We start from the raw sequence: 18,721 nt of genomic DNA, 5'->3' as shown, positions 1-18,721 counted from the left end.
ACTGATTCCAAAGCAAACTCTGAATCTCTGCGTTGTAAGTGGCATGTTGATATTATCATAGGGTTATTTACAGGTTTACTGTCTTTCTCTCGCCCCTCCTCGTACACAGACCCTCCCCACCCCCCCGGGGCGATCAGTCATTCTGCTCTCAGATAACGCGTCATTCTCCCCTCGATTACGCAGCGGGATTTACATGAAACTGTTAATTGTTTGCTCTTCAAATAGAGTCAGGCTGGAGCCAGCAGTCTGCCAGAAGTTAAGGACCGACTCTTTGACCTCCCTCCCCCTCTCCGCGCTCCTGTCCAAACGTGCGGACCGATCTTCTCCCCCCTTGGCTGATCAGCATGACAAAACACTGGCCGGAGCCGAGCCTCTTGGCATTACCCTCTCTGCCCCACCTCGGAGAGCATCACGGCCATCAACTTGACTTCCACAGAAATGCGCAGCAGAGTTTTCCTCACAGCGGTATAGCGCGGAGCACTCCAGCCCAGCATTGGCCTCACCAGCACCCGGCTCAGATGGTTCCCCAGCAGCCGCCGCGCTTGGAAAAGCTCGCAGAGCGCCCTGAACACATCACCAGTGCCACTACATTTATGGATAAAGCCATACCAGTGGACGCATCGTACCCGAATCCTCAGGATGCAAACTTCAAGCAGGAAACTATTACCCGGGACTCGTGGAACAGTGAAGGAGGGAAGAGTAGCAGCAGCGGTGGGAAGAAAAAGAACTATCAGCGGTATCCAAAACCTCCATACTCGTACCTCGCTATGATTGCTATGGTCATCCAAAGGTCCCCAGAGAAGAAACTGACGTTGTCTGAGGTAAGAGTGAATTTTTATTAGTCGCGTATTTCAGTGCGTATAGTGCTATATTTGGGGAAATTTGGGTAGAGGTGGCGCATGGTGTGTTTTACGCACGGTGCTCCTTCTGGTGCTCCCTTTGTTTACGCAGCATTTAATTGACATTCCTAAGAGTAATGTACGTTTAATCAAAGAGTTAATTTAAACCAACTATTACCTAATACTATTACACACTGACAGATCATTTACAGTTCACAAAGTGACACAGAACAGCAGCCTCTTGGTGACACTTGAGTGACTTCCATTCCTGGTTTGCTTTGATAAGGTGGGAGGGGAGTGAAACCAGACACTGATCTGTATCAGGAAGTGAGAAGATATACAGTTCATGGCGAAATCGCGTTTCAGTTGATGGCCCTTTACTGTAAATGTACTGCCAATGCAACTTAAATAATTGTATTAAGTAGTGTTAAACTTCTTGACTGCATCTATTAAAATCTTTGAAGCATTACAGTATGAGAAGCTGCCACATCAGAGTGTATGTATACTGCAGTAGCCTGTCACAGAGTATACCCAGATTGAAATACAGTGAAGACGAGCATCTTTTTCAGACAGACTTACTGATACTTTTGTTTTATTTACAGATCCTCAAGGAGATCAGCACTCTCTTCCCTTTCTTCAAAGGAAACTACAAAGGCTGGCGAGATTCTGTGCGACACAACCTCTCATCTTATGACTGCTTTGTGAAGGTATGAAAACTGCTTTACAATTTCATGGTTAAATCCTTGTTTAGTCTTGTCACTGGCTCTGATTGAAAAAGTTCTGATTTTATGAACAGAGGTCTATGACCACGTTTAATTATAGAAATATGCTCCAAGGGCTTTTGGTTGAACCTTTAAACCTGTTTTTAGATTGTATCCACTGTTATTGTGATGGTTAAGTGTGAAACTAGGTCAGTCCTGCTTGACCAGGTTGTCAGACCAAGTGCTCCTCTCACTGTCTGTCCTCTTTCCACCTGTAGGTGCTGAAGGACCCGGGGAAGCCTCAGGGCAAAGGCAACTTCTGGGCAGTAGAGCTGAGTCGTGTTCCTCTGGAGCTCCTCAAGAGGCAGAACACGGCTGTGTCGCGCCAGGATGAGACCATCTTCGCCCAGGATCTGGCCCCTTACATCCTGCAGGGACACAAGCCAGAATCAGAGCCACCCTCTGCCCACGTCACCCCCCTCCCTCCTATGCGCTCAGGGAACCCCTCCCCACCACAGGAGGATCTGTTCCGACCAAAACTGGACTCTTCGTTCGCCATTGACTCTCTGCTGCACACCCTTCGACCGCCTAGTGCCTCTGGGGACATGGACGTGTCTTCCAGGGACTGCTGGGGTAAGCTTGATCGCCCTCGCTCTTCGCCACCTCCTCGACCTCGCTACGCCTCCTCTGCCCGCAGCGCCTCGGCCAGCTCTGCCAGCCCGGCCTCTACCTCCTCCTCCTCCTCTGATGAGGAATGGAAGGGGATGTCCCTGTCTGGGAAGCGTGTTTCTCTTGATGGTGAAGCTGGGTCGGATGGTTATGAGGACTACAGACCTCCTCTGCACAAATCAGCCCGACGGGAGGCTGTTGCACCTCCATGGGAGCTCCCCACTTCCTATGCAAAGTACGCTCCCCCGAATGCTGTTGCCCCACCGAGCATGCGGTTCAACGGTAGTCCTTTAATGCCGCTGCATGGCGGACTTCCTCTTTACAGCTACGGTAGCTCTCCTGTCGCACCTGGTCACTTCTTAAGTCATGCCTATTGGCCGATCCTCCCCAACGGACGAGTTTCGGTCCAAGCCCCGCCCCTCATCATGGACCTGGACAACATGTTACAATCTGTGCCTCCAAATAAAAGTGTGTTCGATGTGTTAGTACCAACCAATCAAAACTCTCTCTCACATCATCAACCACCCAGTCAGTACACCTTGCAGAATGGACCTCCTTTAAACAGGTACCCTCAGTACTGACTCTGAATACAAACTTTTCTTACTCATACTGAGTCGTACTGTTACACAGAATTGCACAGATGCTAACTATGATGCAGGACGGGGAGCTTCATCAACATCCACAAGGACAACCAAACACTACTCTCTACCACTACGCTGAGCACCGGAAACATCGACTGTTTAATATGCAAAAGGTCGCTGCACTACAGAATATAATACTTTCTTTTTTCTGTTTTAAAAGTAAATAGCGTCTTCTTTCTTATCAATATTTGGAGTGGTTTCATTGGAGAAAACTGACCTCAAACAGCTATACAACAAACAAGTATCTACCTCATTTCTCCATGGTATGGAGTGTGTACTCCTACAGGCTCTTTGCACTGCCAATCGTATTTGAACTGTTGATGCTTCCTTACACGGTTTCTACCTACGGTGACTGCTGAATGTAATGTTGGGTTTAATCTTGAACTTTGCCAACATTTTATAGCCGGACTGTAGATGTTACATACAGCAATATCAAACTACAATGTATAAGATCCTTTTTACAGTCCGGTGTCTGTTAGTATATGAAGCAGAATGAAGGATTTATTGGTAAATTACTTTTTTCCTATATCAGGGTGTGTGTTTGTGCAGTTTTTATGTCTACATACATTTGTGTTATTGTTTCCTCATCCAGACTGTGAAATATACAGGACAGGTTTGATTTTAAATAATGTCTTGTGCTGCTAAAGTGTGGACTGTCTGTATAGCTATGCAGCTAAAAGAGCAGTATATACCTCATAAAAAGCTGTACCGGAATTTGGTCCTATAACTGGCCTTTTCAATTTACTGCTTTAGTTTAACAGGTTTACAACAACTTTTATTCAACATATTGGCAACATTTTAGATGACAGTGAACCTTTTTTTAATGCTGCATGTTCTCAGGCCACTGGAGACAATCAACCACTATGACACCACCCGTATCTACCTCAGGTACATGTGTCCTGTACACTCTGCACTGCTGTTTTTTTGCACTATTTTGACGTCGTTATGAACTTCAAAAGGAAAATTGTTTATAAGTGTCTGACTACTTCGACAGGTGAATGTTGTGGGGGTTTTTTTTGGCTTCTTCCTGTGGTCTTGTTAAACGTTTGTACAGTACTGAGCTGAAGTGAAAGCAGCTCAGAAGTTTCAAAAGAAGGTCGAGTTGAACAGGGTATGTAATAAAATGTGGTTTATTTTAACTCTGCTGCTCAGTGTTGTGTATGGAAATAAGAAAACAGAATGTTCATTACAAAAAAATGTTTAATTATTCTTTTTTAAAATGGTGTTAATGTGCATTTATTCATGTGGGATTTACTTAACAAGTAGTTAGGGCATTAAATTAACCATACCACCAAGTCCAAATACTTAATGTACAAGTCCTCCTTAATATAACAAAACAATGCACTTGTGTGAGTGTTACTCTGACATGCATTTCAATGTTCGATTATTGATAAATTTAAGTAAAATTTTACTGGTTTGCAGAATAACACTTGGTTACGTTGTAACCTTGGTTCTCTGAGTAAAGAGACTTAGTCACAATATGATGGAGAACTCCAACTGTCAAAAATAGTGACATATATATATATATATAAGATGAAGTACAAGATGAAGACATTCAAAGTACCTCAAATGAGGAAAAGAAACGTTTTTTTAGTGTCTACACAACTAACTACAGGCTAGCTTAGTCTTCTAGAAGTAGTACTGTACTGTAGCCACATTAGCAGCTTTGCAAGACTACTTATGCACAGAGGTGTTTTGAACTAAATGCTAACATTAGCATGCTAAAATTCTCACAATGAGAAAACTAACATGCTGATATTTGCTTTGTTTAACATCTTAGTTTAGTGTGTTAGCATGCTAACATTTGCTAAGTTAGCTTCTGGTTTACTTTTAACAACCAACTAACTGCCAGTTGAGAAATATTATCAAAAAGAAAAAAACACTTTGTACTTCAGTCAATTTGTATTTTTCTACTAAACTGTATTTACTTTTTTTAGGCTATGTCCTGCCAAAGCCTCAGGTAGTTCTGTTTGTGTTTGGCATTTGAATTGACTGTTGATATATTATGCAACAAATAAGGTCTTTCTCTTGATCCATGGGTGTTTCCTGTAGTCAGAGACCCACATTAACCAGAGTGCAGATCCCCAAAACATAAATCTGTATATCAGCCAGTGGGTAAAGTAAAATGATTGAGAGGTTGTTCCTGGTTGCAGCAGGGGGTAAGCCTCAAATCCTCTTATTATGATAGATTGCTTTACAACAGGAATTGTGATCTACAGACGAGAAAAACTATCTTTGATCCACAGTCCGTGGCCTCTGAGTTGGAGTTTCCAGCACACACACCTAACACACACACACACAGCCGGCTGATTTACATCAACAGTCCAGCAGCCGTCAGCCTCCTGCTGCTTCCACTGCTGTGCCCACTATCTCTTTATCAACAGCCTACGCATGCCTGCACTCCCTCGTCGTCCTTCCTCCTTTTCTCCCTGATCATTCCTTACCCAAAGATGGGAGGAGGGGGACACCACTTAAAACAGGGACATGTCCCCTTCCCCCAAACACACACACAACGATTCTGGGTTGTATCTGAACCGTCACTCTCATGAATTTACATGTATGACCGGTGTTCACACTGGGCCATGGTGGTTTGTGTGTTTGTTGCCAGTCCCTGATCAGTAACCCATGAGTAGTGTTTGTTAAGTGTTTTATTTAAAATCCTCTGACTAAAAAAATATGCAAAAAACGAGGACAATTTCACGAGTTAAAATTATGTTTATTTGTTTTATTTCTCCAGTAACCACATCTAATTGTTAGCTAGTTAAATGGCTGTTCCAGTTAAAAACAGATTAGCATTAGCTTCACATTGTTGGCTTTTTTTCTTCAGTTAGACTTTAATTAATTCAAAAATAAACCTAAAAAACATTTTAGTTAGCAAAGGTTAGGTTATCTATAAAATGAAATGTACACTTGGACATGTGCTATCAAAACAGATCTGCAAAACTTCAGAGTTCCTCAAAGGTTTCTCATAAACCAGGACATGTGACACTTCTATTGCTGACCTACACCTAAGCTTTGAAAGTTTTTATTTTCTAATATATAAAGACACGTCTTCTTTATTCCTCACAGCTAAACGATGAAACTGTTTTTACCACTCCATGTTTCCATCTTTGTCAAAAGGCCCCACTATCCATGCCTTATTGTGCTTGAGTTCCTGTAACCTCCCCACCTCCTTCCTTCTCCTCCTCCTCTGGTTTAGCTGTTATTCTCCCTCTCTCTCTTTTATTTTATTCACACTCCCTCTTGTGCCATTCGGTATTCGAAGACGCTGCCTCTCTCGGGGAAAGTCTCGTTCAAGCGCCTGCGCTTACTCTGAGGCCTCTTGTTCGTGTCCTCCTCTCTTCCGTATCCCCCTCCTCCAGGGGTGAAGAGGCAGAACATGTCCTGTAGGCGGAGACAAGCAGAGACAGAGTGGGTTAAGACAAATCATTATTAACACACTGGAGTCTATTAAAAATGTGCAGCAGTAATCTAGCATATTACTTTATCATATGCCAGTCAGATTGTTATTAATATGGTTAACACTAAGCATAGTAATTTTGCAGTCTTACCCCAGGCTGAAGGCTGACGCTGGTTTTGGCTCCCAGGTTGAGAACTCGGCCGTCTGCTCTATGAAGCAGGTTCATCCCTGCTGCACCGTCTTCACCCCCTAATGAAAGATAGAAAGAGGCCCCTTATCAATAAACAACATATCTGAGTGAGACAACAAAACAACAACATGAAAATGCCTGCAGAGGACTTTTGGGTTTACCCTGCAGGCCGTACGGGCGCATGGAGCGTCTCTCCGTCAGTACAGACAGAACCACTTTGCTCCTGAACATGAGTTTCCGCATCACGCCGTCTCCACCGCAGTACTTCCCTGTTCCTCCTGAGCCGGGCCGCAGAGAGAACTGCTCTAAAATGACTGGATATCTGAACACAGCAACACACACATCAATTCTATAGAAAAACGCACACAACAAATGTAGACTTTAAATATTCAAACTAATGCCTGACCTCTTCTCTAAAATCTCGGGGTCAGTGATGCGGGTGTTGGTCATGTGACTGTGAACGCCACTCCGCCCGTTCCAGCTGGGCCCTGCCCCTGCTCCCCCGGCAACTGTCTCATAGTAACCTACCCTCTCACTGCCAAATGAAATGTTGTTCATGCAGCCCTGATGGAAAGTAAAACAGGAAGAAAAACACACGTACACAGGTTTGCAGTTTTTCTTTTCATGTTTATCAATTAAATCTCAATTAAATTACCCAAAAAGTGTCAAAAAATGTATGTCGAATTCCAGTTTCTCCTCACCTGTGAAGCTGCGCACACCTCAAACGCCCTGAAAATTACATCAACCACCCTCTGAGATGTGAGCACATTTCCTCCAACTACAGCTGCATTCTGGGAAGGCTGAAGGATTGAGCCAGGGGGGATGATGATTTCGACTGGTGCAAGACAGCCCTGCAAAAAAAGGAAGCTATGACTGAGCATGCCTGCTAGAAAAAAAAAAAAAGTAATCAAACCTTGAACTTTCCAGCCTGGGGTCTGAGGTTAACTATCTTCACCTGATTGAGGGGGATGTCCTGTCCGACCATGCAGCGCAGGCAGTAGATGAGGGCGGAGAGGGTGATGGCGCGTGGAGCATTGCAGTTTCCCCACACCTCTGTTCCCGTCCCTGTGAAGTCAAACACCGCACTGCCCTGTGGAGACGGAGGGTTTTAGACTTTAATGAGACAATAACTCTAATACCCCTTTCCCCCTGAAATTAGCGCGGGGTTTTCAGACCTGGGAAGGCCCGCTTATAGATGCCTTTCCCATTGCCAGTGACGTATACTTCTTTCGGCCTCTTTTCTGCTGTGTCACCGTCTGACGTCACAAACGCGCCGTAAACAGAGTTAGTAAACAGTGAAGATGTTACGGTGGTTAGGTCTTTATTGTATCTACTACTCATTCAGTCTGTTTATCAAACTCGGCGCCGACAAATTTGGAACGATGTTCGAGCGCTGCTCGGACGGAGAAAGGCGGAATTTGTAGCTGAGATGACGAGGAGTCGCAGAAGTTACCGCTGGAGCATAGCATCGCGGCAGAAAGGGGTGGGAGATTAGCGTGCCGAGGCGATAATTACCCGGGTCTACTGCAGAGTCATTTGACCCGGGTCTGAATGCCGATTGTAGCCTTTCCCACTAAGCAAAAAACCCTGGTGTTAGTGTTTTTTTTGACCAGTGGGAAAGCGGCTTATGTTTCTCCCTGCTCACCTCCTCCTCATTAATCTGAACCCGCAGCCTAATTGGCGTCCCATCATCCATGAAATCCTCCGACTCCACCTCCAAGGAGCCGGTCTGTTGACGTCTGCGACATGCAAAGTCTCTCAGCATGTCCCTCACTGCCAGCTCTGCATTACTCTGAAACATGAACACACAGGCTGTGTAAGAACAATACTTCCATAATAACAACATCTCTGTATCTGTTATATTGTTTATTAGTTCCCACAGGTACCTGAATGTATCCCATGTAGGCCTGGACCACAGCTAACCCGTAGCTGTCAATCAACTCCCCCACCAGCTGGCTGCCTCTCTGATTGGCCGCCACCTGAGCCCGCAGGTCTGACAGGTTGTCATGGAGATTACGAGTCCCAGAGCAGTCTGGGTACTGGGCCGGAGCCATCAGAGCTTCAGTTACAGCTGATAGGGAGACACAGGGAACAGGCGGGAGAGGAATCCGGGGGGGAAAACAGCAGGGAAGAAAAGCATTATGGGAAGTAAGAGGACAGAAAATGAGATGAATGTTGATGTGGAGAAGTTGGAGGATGATTAGCGTTTATTTCTTAAAATAAAATACAAGTTAATTCATGTTAATAGTCTCAGAAATATGATTTCACGAAGACAATGTAAAGAGTCTTTATCTTGACCAGTCGACAAGACGCAGCTCTGTTTTATCTCTACTTCCTCCTTTCATCAGTTCACCTCCTCCTCTCTTACCTTCCTCCTGGAAGACACCACCAGTGACGAGTTTAAAGGAAGTGAACACAGCCCCCTCCTGCTGCAGGGAGGTGGAGTGAGGGGGCATGGAGCCTGGAGTGATGCCTCCAATGTCTGCATGGTGCCCCCTGCTGGCTACAAAGAACACTGGCCTGCTGACGCCTTTCCTGAACACCTGTGGGGGATAAAACAGTAAGTAAGCGAGGTTGTAATGACGGCCAAAAGAAGGATAGAGAATCAGAAAGGAGGCCAGACTGACGGGTGTGATGACTGTGAGGTCCGGGAGGTGGCTCCCTCCGGCACACGGGTGGTTACTCAGGATCACATCGCCTTCTTTCAGCTTGTTCCCCAAAGATTTGATCTGCACAGAGAGGAAGAACTGGGTGTTTAGTCTTTCAGTATTACATCTAAACACTGAAACAAACAAGGTACACACCCCTCACCTGGTACTGAACGGTCTCCTGCATGGCCCCCAGGTGGACAGGGATGTGGGGCGCGTTGGACACTAAACCACCGTCTGGTCCAAACACAGCGCAGGAGAAGTCGAGACGTTCCTTAATGTTGGTGGAGATGGAGGTTCTTTGGAGAACTCGACCCATCTGTTCTGTAGAGGAACAAAGCAAAATGAGAGGTTACCAAGTTACCAAGGCTTTAAATGTCACTACATGACTGCCTTCAGTCTCCTCTCTGAGTGTACCTGCTATGCTCATGAAGCGGTGTGAGAAGATGGAGAGCTGCACGGTGTTGAGCTCAGTGCCGAGCGCGCAGTGAGGGTCAGAGCCCACAGACATGCAAACGTCGCCCCCTTCTGTCAGACAGGCTTCACAGCACGGCTCCACCAGGATGGTGCTGATGGAGGAAAGAACAGCAAAATATGAGTACAGGAATTATTGCAGTTTGTTTTTAATACTTAAACTTAGACGAGAAAAGGCAGAAATTTAACACAACAAGGCTGAAAAAAAGACTGATACTTAAGATCTTGACTTAAAAAAAGGCTCCATGGATCTTCATTTGAAACCTGATAATAGCAGTAAGAGGTATACGCTTGCCTGTTTTTGTCAATGATGATGGCTGGTCCCTGGATGCTGTGACCACATGGCAGCTCCTCCCACAGATACACACTGGTGTCCAGGTAACCTTCCTCAAAGTAACACTTAGTCATCTGCAGAGGCAAACAGAGACACAAAGCTTTTTTCAGACCCAATACCTGACCTTTCATAACATAAAATAATACATTTATAAATGTTTTAATTGTTAGCTATTGTGTAAGCTATATATAAATATGTAGGCTTGAACCCGATGGTTCTATTTTTCTCTAACTAAAAGAGTGTGCTTGTATATACATGTGTATACAGGTGTGCATGTATAAAAAAGTCCATATACCTTGACTGGTTTGGCCTGTCCGTGGCTCATCTTTGTTTTATACACTGATTTGATCCCAGATTTCCCACAACCCCTCACTCTGATGTCATCAACCATGACGGGTCTGTCAGGAATAGTGAATCCAAACTCCTTCAGATAACTAAAAGAAGAAACGACAAGGCATCACATTACAGAAACAGGAAATAGAGAGTGATTAAGGTTAGAGAAACTGCAACACATACATTAACTTGATGGTGCATTTGTATGTTATTGTTTTTTTAAGATGATTGTTTGGCCTTTTATGCCGTTATTGAGAGAGAGGATGGTGAATAGTGTCAGAAACAGGGGAAGAGAGAGTGGGGATGACATTAGGCAAAGAGCCGAGGGTGCGAGTCGAACCGGGGCCACCACATCGAGGATTGTAGCCTCTGCACATGGGCCACTGATTTAACCACTAAGCTAAGCCCACACCCATGTATTTGTATGTTAAGACGGCATGAAGGAGTAGAAGTGAAAGTTCCAATGATTTATTCAATCATGGGCAAAAGCTAATTACATTGATTAAATAACAAATCATCGACCAAATGCATAAACAAAGAGCTCACCGCTTAGTGAAAGCACTGCGGAAATCTCCAGCTTTACAGGACTGGGCGTTGCTAGGATAACCGGCAGCGGTTACCATGAGAGCGCAGTCAGTGCCCTCATAACGCAGGTGGAGGAAAACCTCAGTGCTTATCTGAGCACTGGAGAGGAAGAGACACAAGGCTTGTTAAAAGGTGCATGACTCAAAAAACGTTTCACAGTGACAATGAGTGAACTTATCACACCAAGAAAAGCATGAGGTTAAAGGTGCTGACCTGGTGAATCCGCGTGCACACAGTGTATCATGGCAGCGTTTTGAGAGCCGCTCCACCCTCTGATCGAGCTCCCTCAAAGAGTTCTGCTCGTACTTCAGCGAGCACGGCTCCTGCACCTCCTCCACCACATCAGCCAGAGCCAGACCGTAGGCTGACAGCACGCCGCTGTATCTGCAACACACACACACACAGAGGAAGACATATTACAGCCAACACATGTAACATGAACAAGGCCCTTTTTTACATAGAACATGGAAGCAGCACTTACTTATGTATGAAGACGGTTTTCATCCCGAGGGCTCGGGCAATAGCGCAAGCATGTTGGCCCCCGGCACCCCCGAAACATGCCAGCACATGCTGAGATGTGTCATGGCCCTTAGCCTATGATGGTGAGGGGAGGAAGGGGAGAAAGACACATAAAAGATAAAGGTTTGACACATTAAACAACCTTTTTCAAAACCCAAAATGTATACCTGTGTCAGAGCTCTTATTGGCCGACACATGGCCTCGTTTGCAACGCGAATGAATCCCATAGCAACCTCCTCCACACTCATCTCTGTTCTGTTGTGTGAGTGGTTAGCCCCGTTTGTGCTAATCTGCAAATGAAAACATGAAAAGAATATTTTAGTTTGTCTTTAACACAGAAAATATAAGTCTCTGCTGAATATGTCAGTAAATATTATTGCCTGTGATTGGTTAGAGGACAAGAAGAGGTTGATCTCCTGGGTCAGACGGTTAAAATGCTTCATGGTTTCATCCAATGATAGCGGTTCATTCTCGCCGGGCCCAAAGATCTTTGGGAAGAAGGAGGGGAGGAGGCGACCCAGGGCTAAGTTAGCATCGGTTACAGTCAGAGGACCACCTGAGAAAACCCCACAGGGAATACATATTTAATTCTTCCATACTCATCACTCACCTCTCTCTCTGTTTCGGTCTTGTACTTAAAACACATGCAATTCTGTGAGAGTTGTCAAAGTGCAGCTGTGGAAAGGTGCTGAGCATATGTTTTTGAAGTAGAGCCAACTGTTTCCCAACTCTCCTACAGGGAACATGAACAAGAAACAGAGTAAAGTTTCTTTATGTTAACGCCCACATCACAGCTCCAACTGAGAACCGAGAGGCAAGCTGTAGCTGTATCATCCTAAACTTGGAATCAGGCCAATCAGGCCGCTTCACACAGCTGAACCAGATCATCAATCCAGAAGAGGGGGGAAGGGAACAGGACGTGAGAAACGAACTTAAACTGCAAAAGTGGAGTAAAGGTTGAGGAACTGTTACCTTTTCTGTAACAGGCTGGTCCTGGATGTGCACCTGCAGACTCTGGTCCAACCACAAACATGCCCGATCTGAGAGGGAAGTATAGAGATAAGAGAGAAAGGAGAAGTCATGGAGCAGGAAAAAACGTATGCTAAACTTTGACTGACAGAAACTGACACCATCTTTTACAAAGCTTAAATCTGAAATTTATTGTAGGTGTTTTATTTGTTATTCTTTTGGAGTCAAAGCACTACAAGTGAGTCACTCAGTTAATAATCCAACAGAAAGATACAGACGCATAAATTATGTTGCCACTATTCAAAACTGCACACAAAGCATCATCATATGTTTATTCCACAGGGTTTTTCTTCCTGGTGCCTACATTTCCCACAATGCAACTATCTGCTAATGTACTAATGGGGGCTGCAAGCAGAGTTTAGGAAAGAGCTACAGAAGTCTGCTGAGCTCAGATCTCACTAACTCCACGCCCCTTTATTTTAGTTTGAGTAGTAGCTGTCTCAAATGACATCACTTGAGGCAAATGTGACTTTGTGCATCTCCCTCTTGAGAGCCACATAACCTGTATACAGACTTGTGTGTGATATAAACATGTACTTCAAAAGATCATCTAGGACTGACCTGAAGAAAAGTCGTGATCCTCCACCTGCAGCCACAGTGTTGATGTCCAGCTGAGGTGCTTGCAGGGTGACTCCAGCTGTGGTAGCCTCAAACACGTGTTCGTACTGTCCTGCATACCGACTTACATCTGTGGACGTTCCTGGAGAGAAAGACAGGACAGGGGCAGTCAGGAGGACAAGAAGCATGAAAAGATGACGGCTGTAACACTTTGTAACAAGTGTAAGTGAAAATCAGAAAAAGAAAGTATCACCATGTGATAATGACAAATTAGATGTACTGAAAATTGTGACATCAAAGAACTACAAAACAATAGCAGGAAGTTCCTCACATATTTTGAGCACTCCGTAATTGTTGAAGTGACAAACAGTATTCCTAAACATTCCACCAACTCACCTCCCATGTCAAAGCCAATCACAGGTTTCTTCTCCATCTGGCTGTAAGACGTGATGGCGTAGCCCACCACACCTCCGGCTGGGCCGGATAGAACGGCCCGGGAGCCGCAGAACTGCTCCATGGGAGTCAGACCACCATCGGACTGCATGAAGAGGACATCCACATCCTGAGGACAAAAAGAGGTAAGAGATGGAGGGGTTTTTCTCAAGATAGGGCCTTACATGGTCACCTAACCTCAACCATTATTGATTTACACCTTGATAGTAAATAAAGCACTGAACAAAAGAAAGACACACCTTCAGGGCATTCTTAAACCCAGAGGTAAAGCCTTTTAGATACTGGTGAATTTTGGGTGTGAGGTAGGCGTCGGCGCAGACGGTGTAGCCCCGAGGCACCGCCCGCACCATGGGCATGACCGCGCTGGACAGAGACACCTGGGTGAAGCCCAGACGATTCGCCAGGGCACCTACTGCTTTCTCGTGATCGGACCATCTGAAAGAGAGAGAGAGAGGGAGAGGAATGAGGTAAAGAGAACATAAAGCTCTTATGCAAGCAATATAATATTGTGTCTGCCTTATCACTTTTAACCCTTTAAAACATTAACTTTAACCTTGAATTCAAATGCTTTGATGCTTTGATTTTATTAGACACTAGTCTGCAGAACTGAGAGTGGTTTTCATTGAACAAACTGGAGTACAGCCATGAACTTCCACCTAGTATGGGTTTCACATACAATAGAAACAGGCTATTTGACACCAGACAGCTCTGACATCTACAGTGCACATACGTCTACTCCCAGAGAGTCATGCAAAGCCAAAATTACATAAGAGTGCATAGTTACAAGAAAACAAAATGTTCTATAAGTGAGAATAAATAAAGTGGGTTCCAGGCTCAGAGACAAAGCTAATAAAAGAAAAGGAGGACAAGATATCACATTACATTCTTTAACAAATACTCCCCTAAGAGAGAAGAGTACTAAAACAAGCTGTACTACTCACGTGTACGAGTGCAGCAGCAGCACAGCCAGGCTGGTGATTCCGCGAGAAAGAACTCCTCTCAGGTCTTTTTCCACTTTCTCCAGATCCAGCTCCTTCCACACCTCCAGAGAATCCCCAGTACTGCCTGAGGGACACCAGCAAACACACACACAGATTATCAGGATTACTATCAAAGAAGGGATTCAGAGGTAAATACAAGAGAAAGAAACTATTGAAATGATGGGTGTTCACTATACAAAATAAAATGGTTACTGGCTTTATAACTTGAGAAACCAGAATTTGTAAATCTCTTTTGGATGCTTGTTCAAACAAAATGAGAAGTAATGCTTGAGTAAGCATGAGTAAGCACATCTGTAACCAGCTACACTCTACAGGCAGCCAATGAGGCTCTGTGATGTTCTGTTCTGGGGCACTGTGGTGCTTTTAAGCTAAGTGCTACTGTCAGCATGCTAACATGCTAACAATTAAAATACTGATGTTTGGCACGTGTGTTTATTATGTTCATTATCATATTTGACGAGCATACTTTTTTGATGTGCTACTTTGTGTGTAGGTTTGTATTTTTGGTGTATTCTTTTTTGTATAACTATGTCGTACGTTTCACTCTGTACTGTTTATTATGTCCTGTTTTTTGTTTTGTTTTAACCTGCAAAGGGACAACAGATGTGAATTAGCTTAAAGCTATAATCTGGTACGGAGCATCAAATGGTTACATTTATGTTTTAAACTGTACATGGTCCCTTTTAAATAAATAAATAAATAAATAAATTATCCCAGGGTTAGTATTAGCATGCTAACATATGCTAACTATGATTAAACAACAAATATAGCTAAGGCTTTTGGAAATTAACATTAGATTAGCATTTACCTGAAAACCCAATTGAAATGTTGACTAATGTGGCTAGATAAAAGCTAAGTGTTTTAAGATATTTAATTCCAGATGAAATTGGTGGGCTCGCCACCCAACCAACCAACAGAGTAATACTGACATTAACCAAGCCAAGCTGCTAGCTTTAGTCAAGCTGCTAGCTTAAGCGAAGCTGCTAGCTTACTGAAAAAAAGAACAAGTCTGTTATTCCTTCAGGGTTTCAGCCATAACTTGAAGCTTTAGTAGTTGTTTTTCGCACCTGTGACAACACGTTTGGGCTCTTTTGTTGGCAGCTGGCAGCCATCTTGCTTGAGCACAACTCGCTCATCCACCTCTATGACCTCTTCATACAGCACTTCAGGAACTGCCACCTCCTGTGTGCACATACAAAAAACACACAGGCAGTGTAAATTTAAAGCAGGTGCACTAACAAGAGAAGCGTCTAAACCAAGGGTACATGCAAGTTATACTGATGGAAATAAACAAAACATATTGCAGCATGTGATGGGTTTTTTTGTTCATTGAAGAGCTTTAACCACTTTCAGGACAATTTCATGTCAGTTGCAAACATAAGAGCAGAAGGTCACAGCGTTTCTCTTCTAGAGCACTAGACTGGTTTTCTGTCTCCTTAAGCTGCTTGTTTAAAATCAAATGCCGCCCTGGTCTTAGACAGAATTGCTGCACTTTGACCCAGACTCTTTACAGCTTTAAACTGCCACTTCTCTCACATTCACTTGTGTGACCTTAGGACATGCAACTAAGCATAGTTCATTGTTTACCTAGCTCACACAAGCGTCCTGTCGCACTAAGCAGGGGTTGTTGCAAATGCAATAACCATTAAAATCTTCACACATCTTTAGCTGGGTAAAGATAAGCTACATTTTAATTTGAAGGGCCTTGTGTGGCGCACTCTTCAAGACGAGCTACTGAGCAGGCCTGAAGAATCTATTGTTCTATTCTATGTAGCCTTTTCTGTTTCCGTTGGTCTTCATTCTATGCAAGTATCTGCATTGTATTGTAGATAAGTGACAACTTAAACTAGGAATGGTACATCTGTTCTGGGGACAAATTCCAAAACCCGCCCCCATGTTTTAACATAAGATAATGACTAAACCCTGAGTTGCAGGGATTCTAGACCCCTACCTGGGCTACTCATGGAAACCCCATACTGTATATTACAGTCAGAAAACATGTTACAGTGTTACATAAGTGTGTCTGTGCACTTGTTACCTTTAAATTTCAAACATTTACCTATATATATATCAATAGGTTACAAAACAAGAATTACAAACCAAGTCAAACAGCTTTGGCCTGGCCTGTGTGCCAATGTGTAACAAGTCCTTGAATCCTCGTGTGACCAGGAGCGCAGTCCTTTCTCCCTCCCTCTCCAGCAGCGCGTTGGTTGCCACAGTCGTGCCCATTCTGATCCAGCCAATCAGGGAGGTGTCAACAGGCTGGTCACGCGGAAAGACCCGCCCTGTTTCCTGCCAATAAATATGCATAAATGTGCATATAACACATTCTGTTCATACAGCCATTATCACAAAAACTGGATTTTTTTTTCAGCTGAAAGTGGTGATTGCTTTTGCTCTAGTTAACAACAAGCTACTTGTATCCTTTTAATGACCATGCACTGACCTACCATATGATTGAATACAGACAGGGTCACATGTTATGCCTGTGGCAACATATAAATCTATTTAAAAGCTAAATCCACCTTTTTCTAAAGAAATTCTTTTAACAGAATTTCCAAAGGAGGCTCACAAAGTTACACTTATTTCCAAGTGAAATGTTTATTTTGGATGTCATGTTACCTCTTCCAGGACTCTGCGGATCCCCTCAGTGGGAGCGTCTTTGTAGTTCTGGGGGTCCCGGGACAGCAGTTTCAGGACTCTCTCTTGACCATCAGGAAGCCGGGCAAACACATCAGTGAAGGTGCCCCCTCGGTCGATGGCAAAGTCAAATTTCCCCTTAGTCTCAGCCATAGTGTCGAATGAGAGGTGCTGCTTCTGAGACTTCTGAGATTTACTGGTGTTAGACAAGGTGAGAGAGCTGAGTTTATTATGCCAATTTGGTATTGTAGTATTGTACTGATAAGGGAACCGCTGACTGAGATACCAGTTCATTCACATAAGTTATACTTCTTTCTATCCTCCCTCCCTGCCTGCATTTCTGACCAAACCCACCTTAGCTTATAAAAGTTACTTGCTCTTTCGTCTCCACATCTCCTGATTTCGTTTGGATTAACATTTTGCTGCTAACATCACATACAACACACTTCCTACACACGCAACACCTCATGTTTATCTTTGCCTATATATTTGTTTATATCATAATTTGTTGATATTAAATAAATAAAAACAAATTTATAGGAACTTTGATTTCCCCCTTAACGTCACACTTTTTGTCATTTGCACGCCAGAATTACGAGTTTACACATGCATGTTTTTATCAATGCATACCTACTTGTAAAACATACAAATGTCAGAGAAACCCTGCAGGAATGTCAATGAACCAGTCAGCCACCATTAAGTGAGATAAGGAGATCATAAACTCGCAGCAGCTTCTGCAGCAAGACTCTTGTTTGGGCTGTTCCAGAGTTAACGTGCAATAATAATGGATAAAATACATGAGAAGGCTGAAATTCCTCCATGCAATTGATACGAGCTATATACTTTAAGGTTCATGCTGTGGCTAACGGAACAACCTGTGCATTCCTGGTGTGCAGTATATACCGATTCAGAGTCAGTGAAGCGTACTATTTTAATAATCTAACATTACCGCAGCGACATTTTAACTTACCTGTGATTCTTAATCTTGCAATAATCCACTAACTGCCAGGTCCTCCTCCCCTCACCTCTCTGCCCGGTGCCGATACGATAGGAACCAAACCGAAGAAGTCACCAAGTAGTCGGAGCTATTTCTCTGTGCTGCTGCTTGGGGTTTAAACCCCGCCCCCCTCTGTCAGGAGCCCGTTAATCATTTACTGACCCTAGATTAAAAAAAATATCCTCTGAGTACAAGTATTGTATGTTTTCTCTATGTGTGTCTTTTTAATTGTGTTCATGTGTGTTAAATATAACAATATCAAAATGTCATTGTCTGTAGTACCCTTAAATCGTCACCAGGTGTTAGTAACGCTGTCTCGACACGTGTGCAGTCTGTGCCTGAGACCAGTTAGATGGGTTCTGTCCACCTCGACCTCTACCGCCAGGGGGCCCTAATCCGAGTGGTCCAGATCATAGATTTTATAGACAGGGTAGTTGGTCAGAGGTCTATAGAGTGGTCCTGTTCCTTCTCTGCGCTGTCAATGCTGTTAACAGATTAAATGTCAGATATTATAAACATTTGTCTAATAAACACCGTGTTTATTTTACATGTTTTTAAATAAATATGCCTTAAAATGCACCACATATTGCTGTTTGTTTAGATAGTATGTCCAAATATCTCTTTATTTATTTCTCTATCTAACTAGAGGACGTTTGTGCCATATGTGAAGAAATTCCCCTGAGATGTCATATTCACAAGAATGGGATGGC

At 43.8% G+C, this 18,721-nt stretch overlaps 2 protein-coding genes across 2 annotated transcripts; one reads left to right on the top strand and one right to left on the bottom strand.

Annotated features, from left to right (window-relative positions):
• The first annotated feature begins 344 nt into the window (after positions 1 to 344).
• On the top strand, positions 345 to 2,790 carry foxh1 (forkhead box H1). The gene is made up of 3 exons (XM_069667873.1): positions 345 to 821; positions 1,442 to 1,546; positions 1,819 to 2,790. Exons 1-3 carry the CDS (start codon positions 345 to 347, stop codon positions 2,788 to 2,790), a joined length of 1,554 nt encoding a protein of 517 aa, XP_069523974.1.
• Positions 2,791 to 5,559: 2,769 nt separating this feature from the next.
• oplah (5-oxoprolinase, ATP-hydrolysing) lies at positions 5,560 to 18,055 on the bottom strand. The gene is made up of 28 exons (XM_069667556.1): positions 17,985 to 18,055; positions 16,997 to 17,210; positions 16,475 to 16,666; positions 15,442 to 15,556; positions 14,315 to 14,438; positions 13,613 to 13,808; positions 13,317 to 13,482; positions 12,924 to 13,062; positions 12,306 to 12,373; positions 11,714 to 11,889; positions 11,501 to 11,623; positions 11,296 to 11,408; positions 11,028 to 11,198; positions 10,776 to 10,913; positions 10,192 to 10,330; positions 9,858 to 9,970; positions 9,506 to 9,657; positions 9,252 to 9,412; positions 9,068 to 9,169; positions 8,809 to 8,983; positions 8,327 to 8,511; positions 8,086 to 8,232; positions 7,396 to 7,530; positions 7,142 to 7,291; positions 6,847 to 7,004; positions 6,602 to 6,762; positions 6,402 to 6,499; positions 5,560 to 6,234 (listed from the first exon to the last, which is right to left on the bottom strand). Exons 2-28 carry the CDS (start codon positions 17,165 to 17,167, stop codon positions 6,082 to 6,084), a joined length of 3,921 nt encoding a protein of 1,306 aa, XP_069523657.1. The 5' UTR covers positions 17,168 to 17,210; positions 17,985 to 18,055; the 3' UTR covers positions 5,560 to 6,081.
• Between the last annotated feature and the right edge of the window lie 666 nt (positions 18,056 to 18,721).

Source organism: Semicossyphus pulcher, unplaced genomic scaffold (assembly GCF_022749685.1).
Source record: "Semicossyphus pulcher isolate SPU_LCO1_2020_fin unplaced genomic scaffold, fSemPul1.0.p SCAF_18, whole genome shotgun sequence".
NCBI lineage: Eukaryota > Metazoa > Chordata > Actinopteri > Labriformes > Labridae > Semicossyphus > Semicossyphus pulcher.
This window is presented reverse-complemented; position numbering and strand designations above follow the sequence as displayed.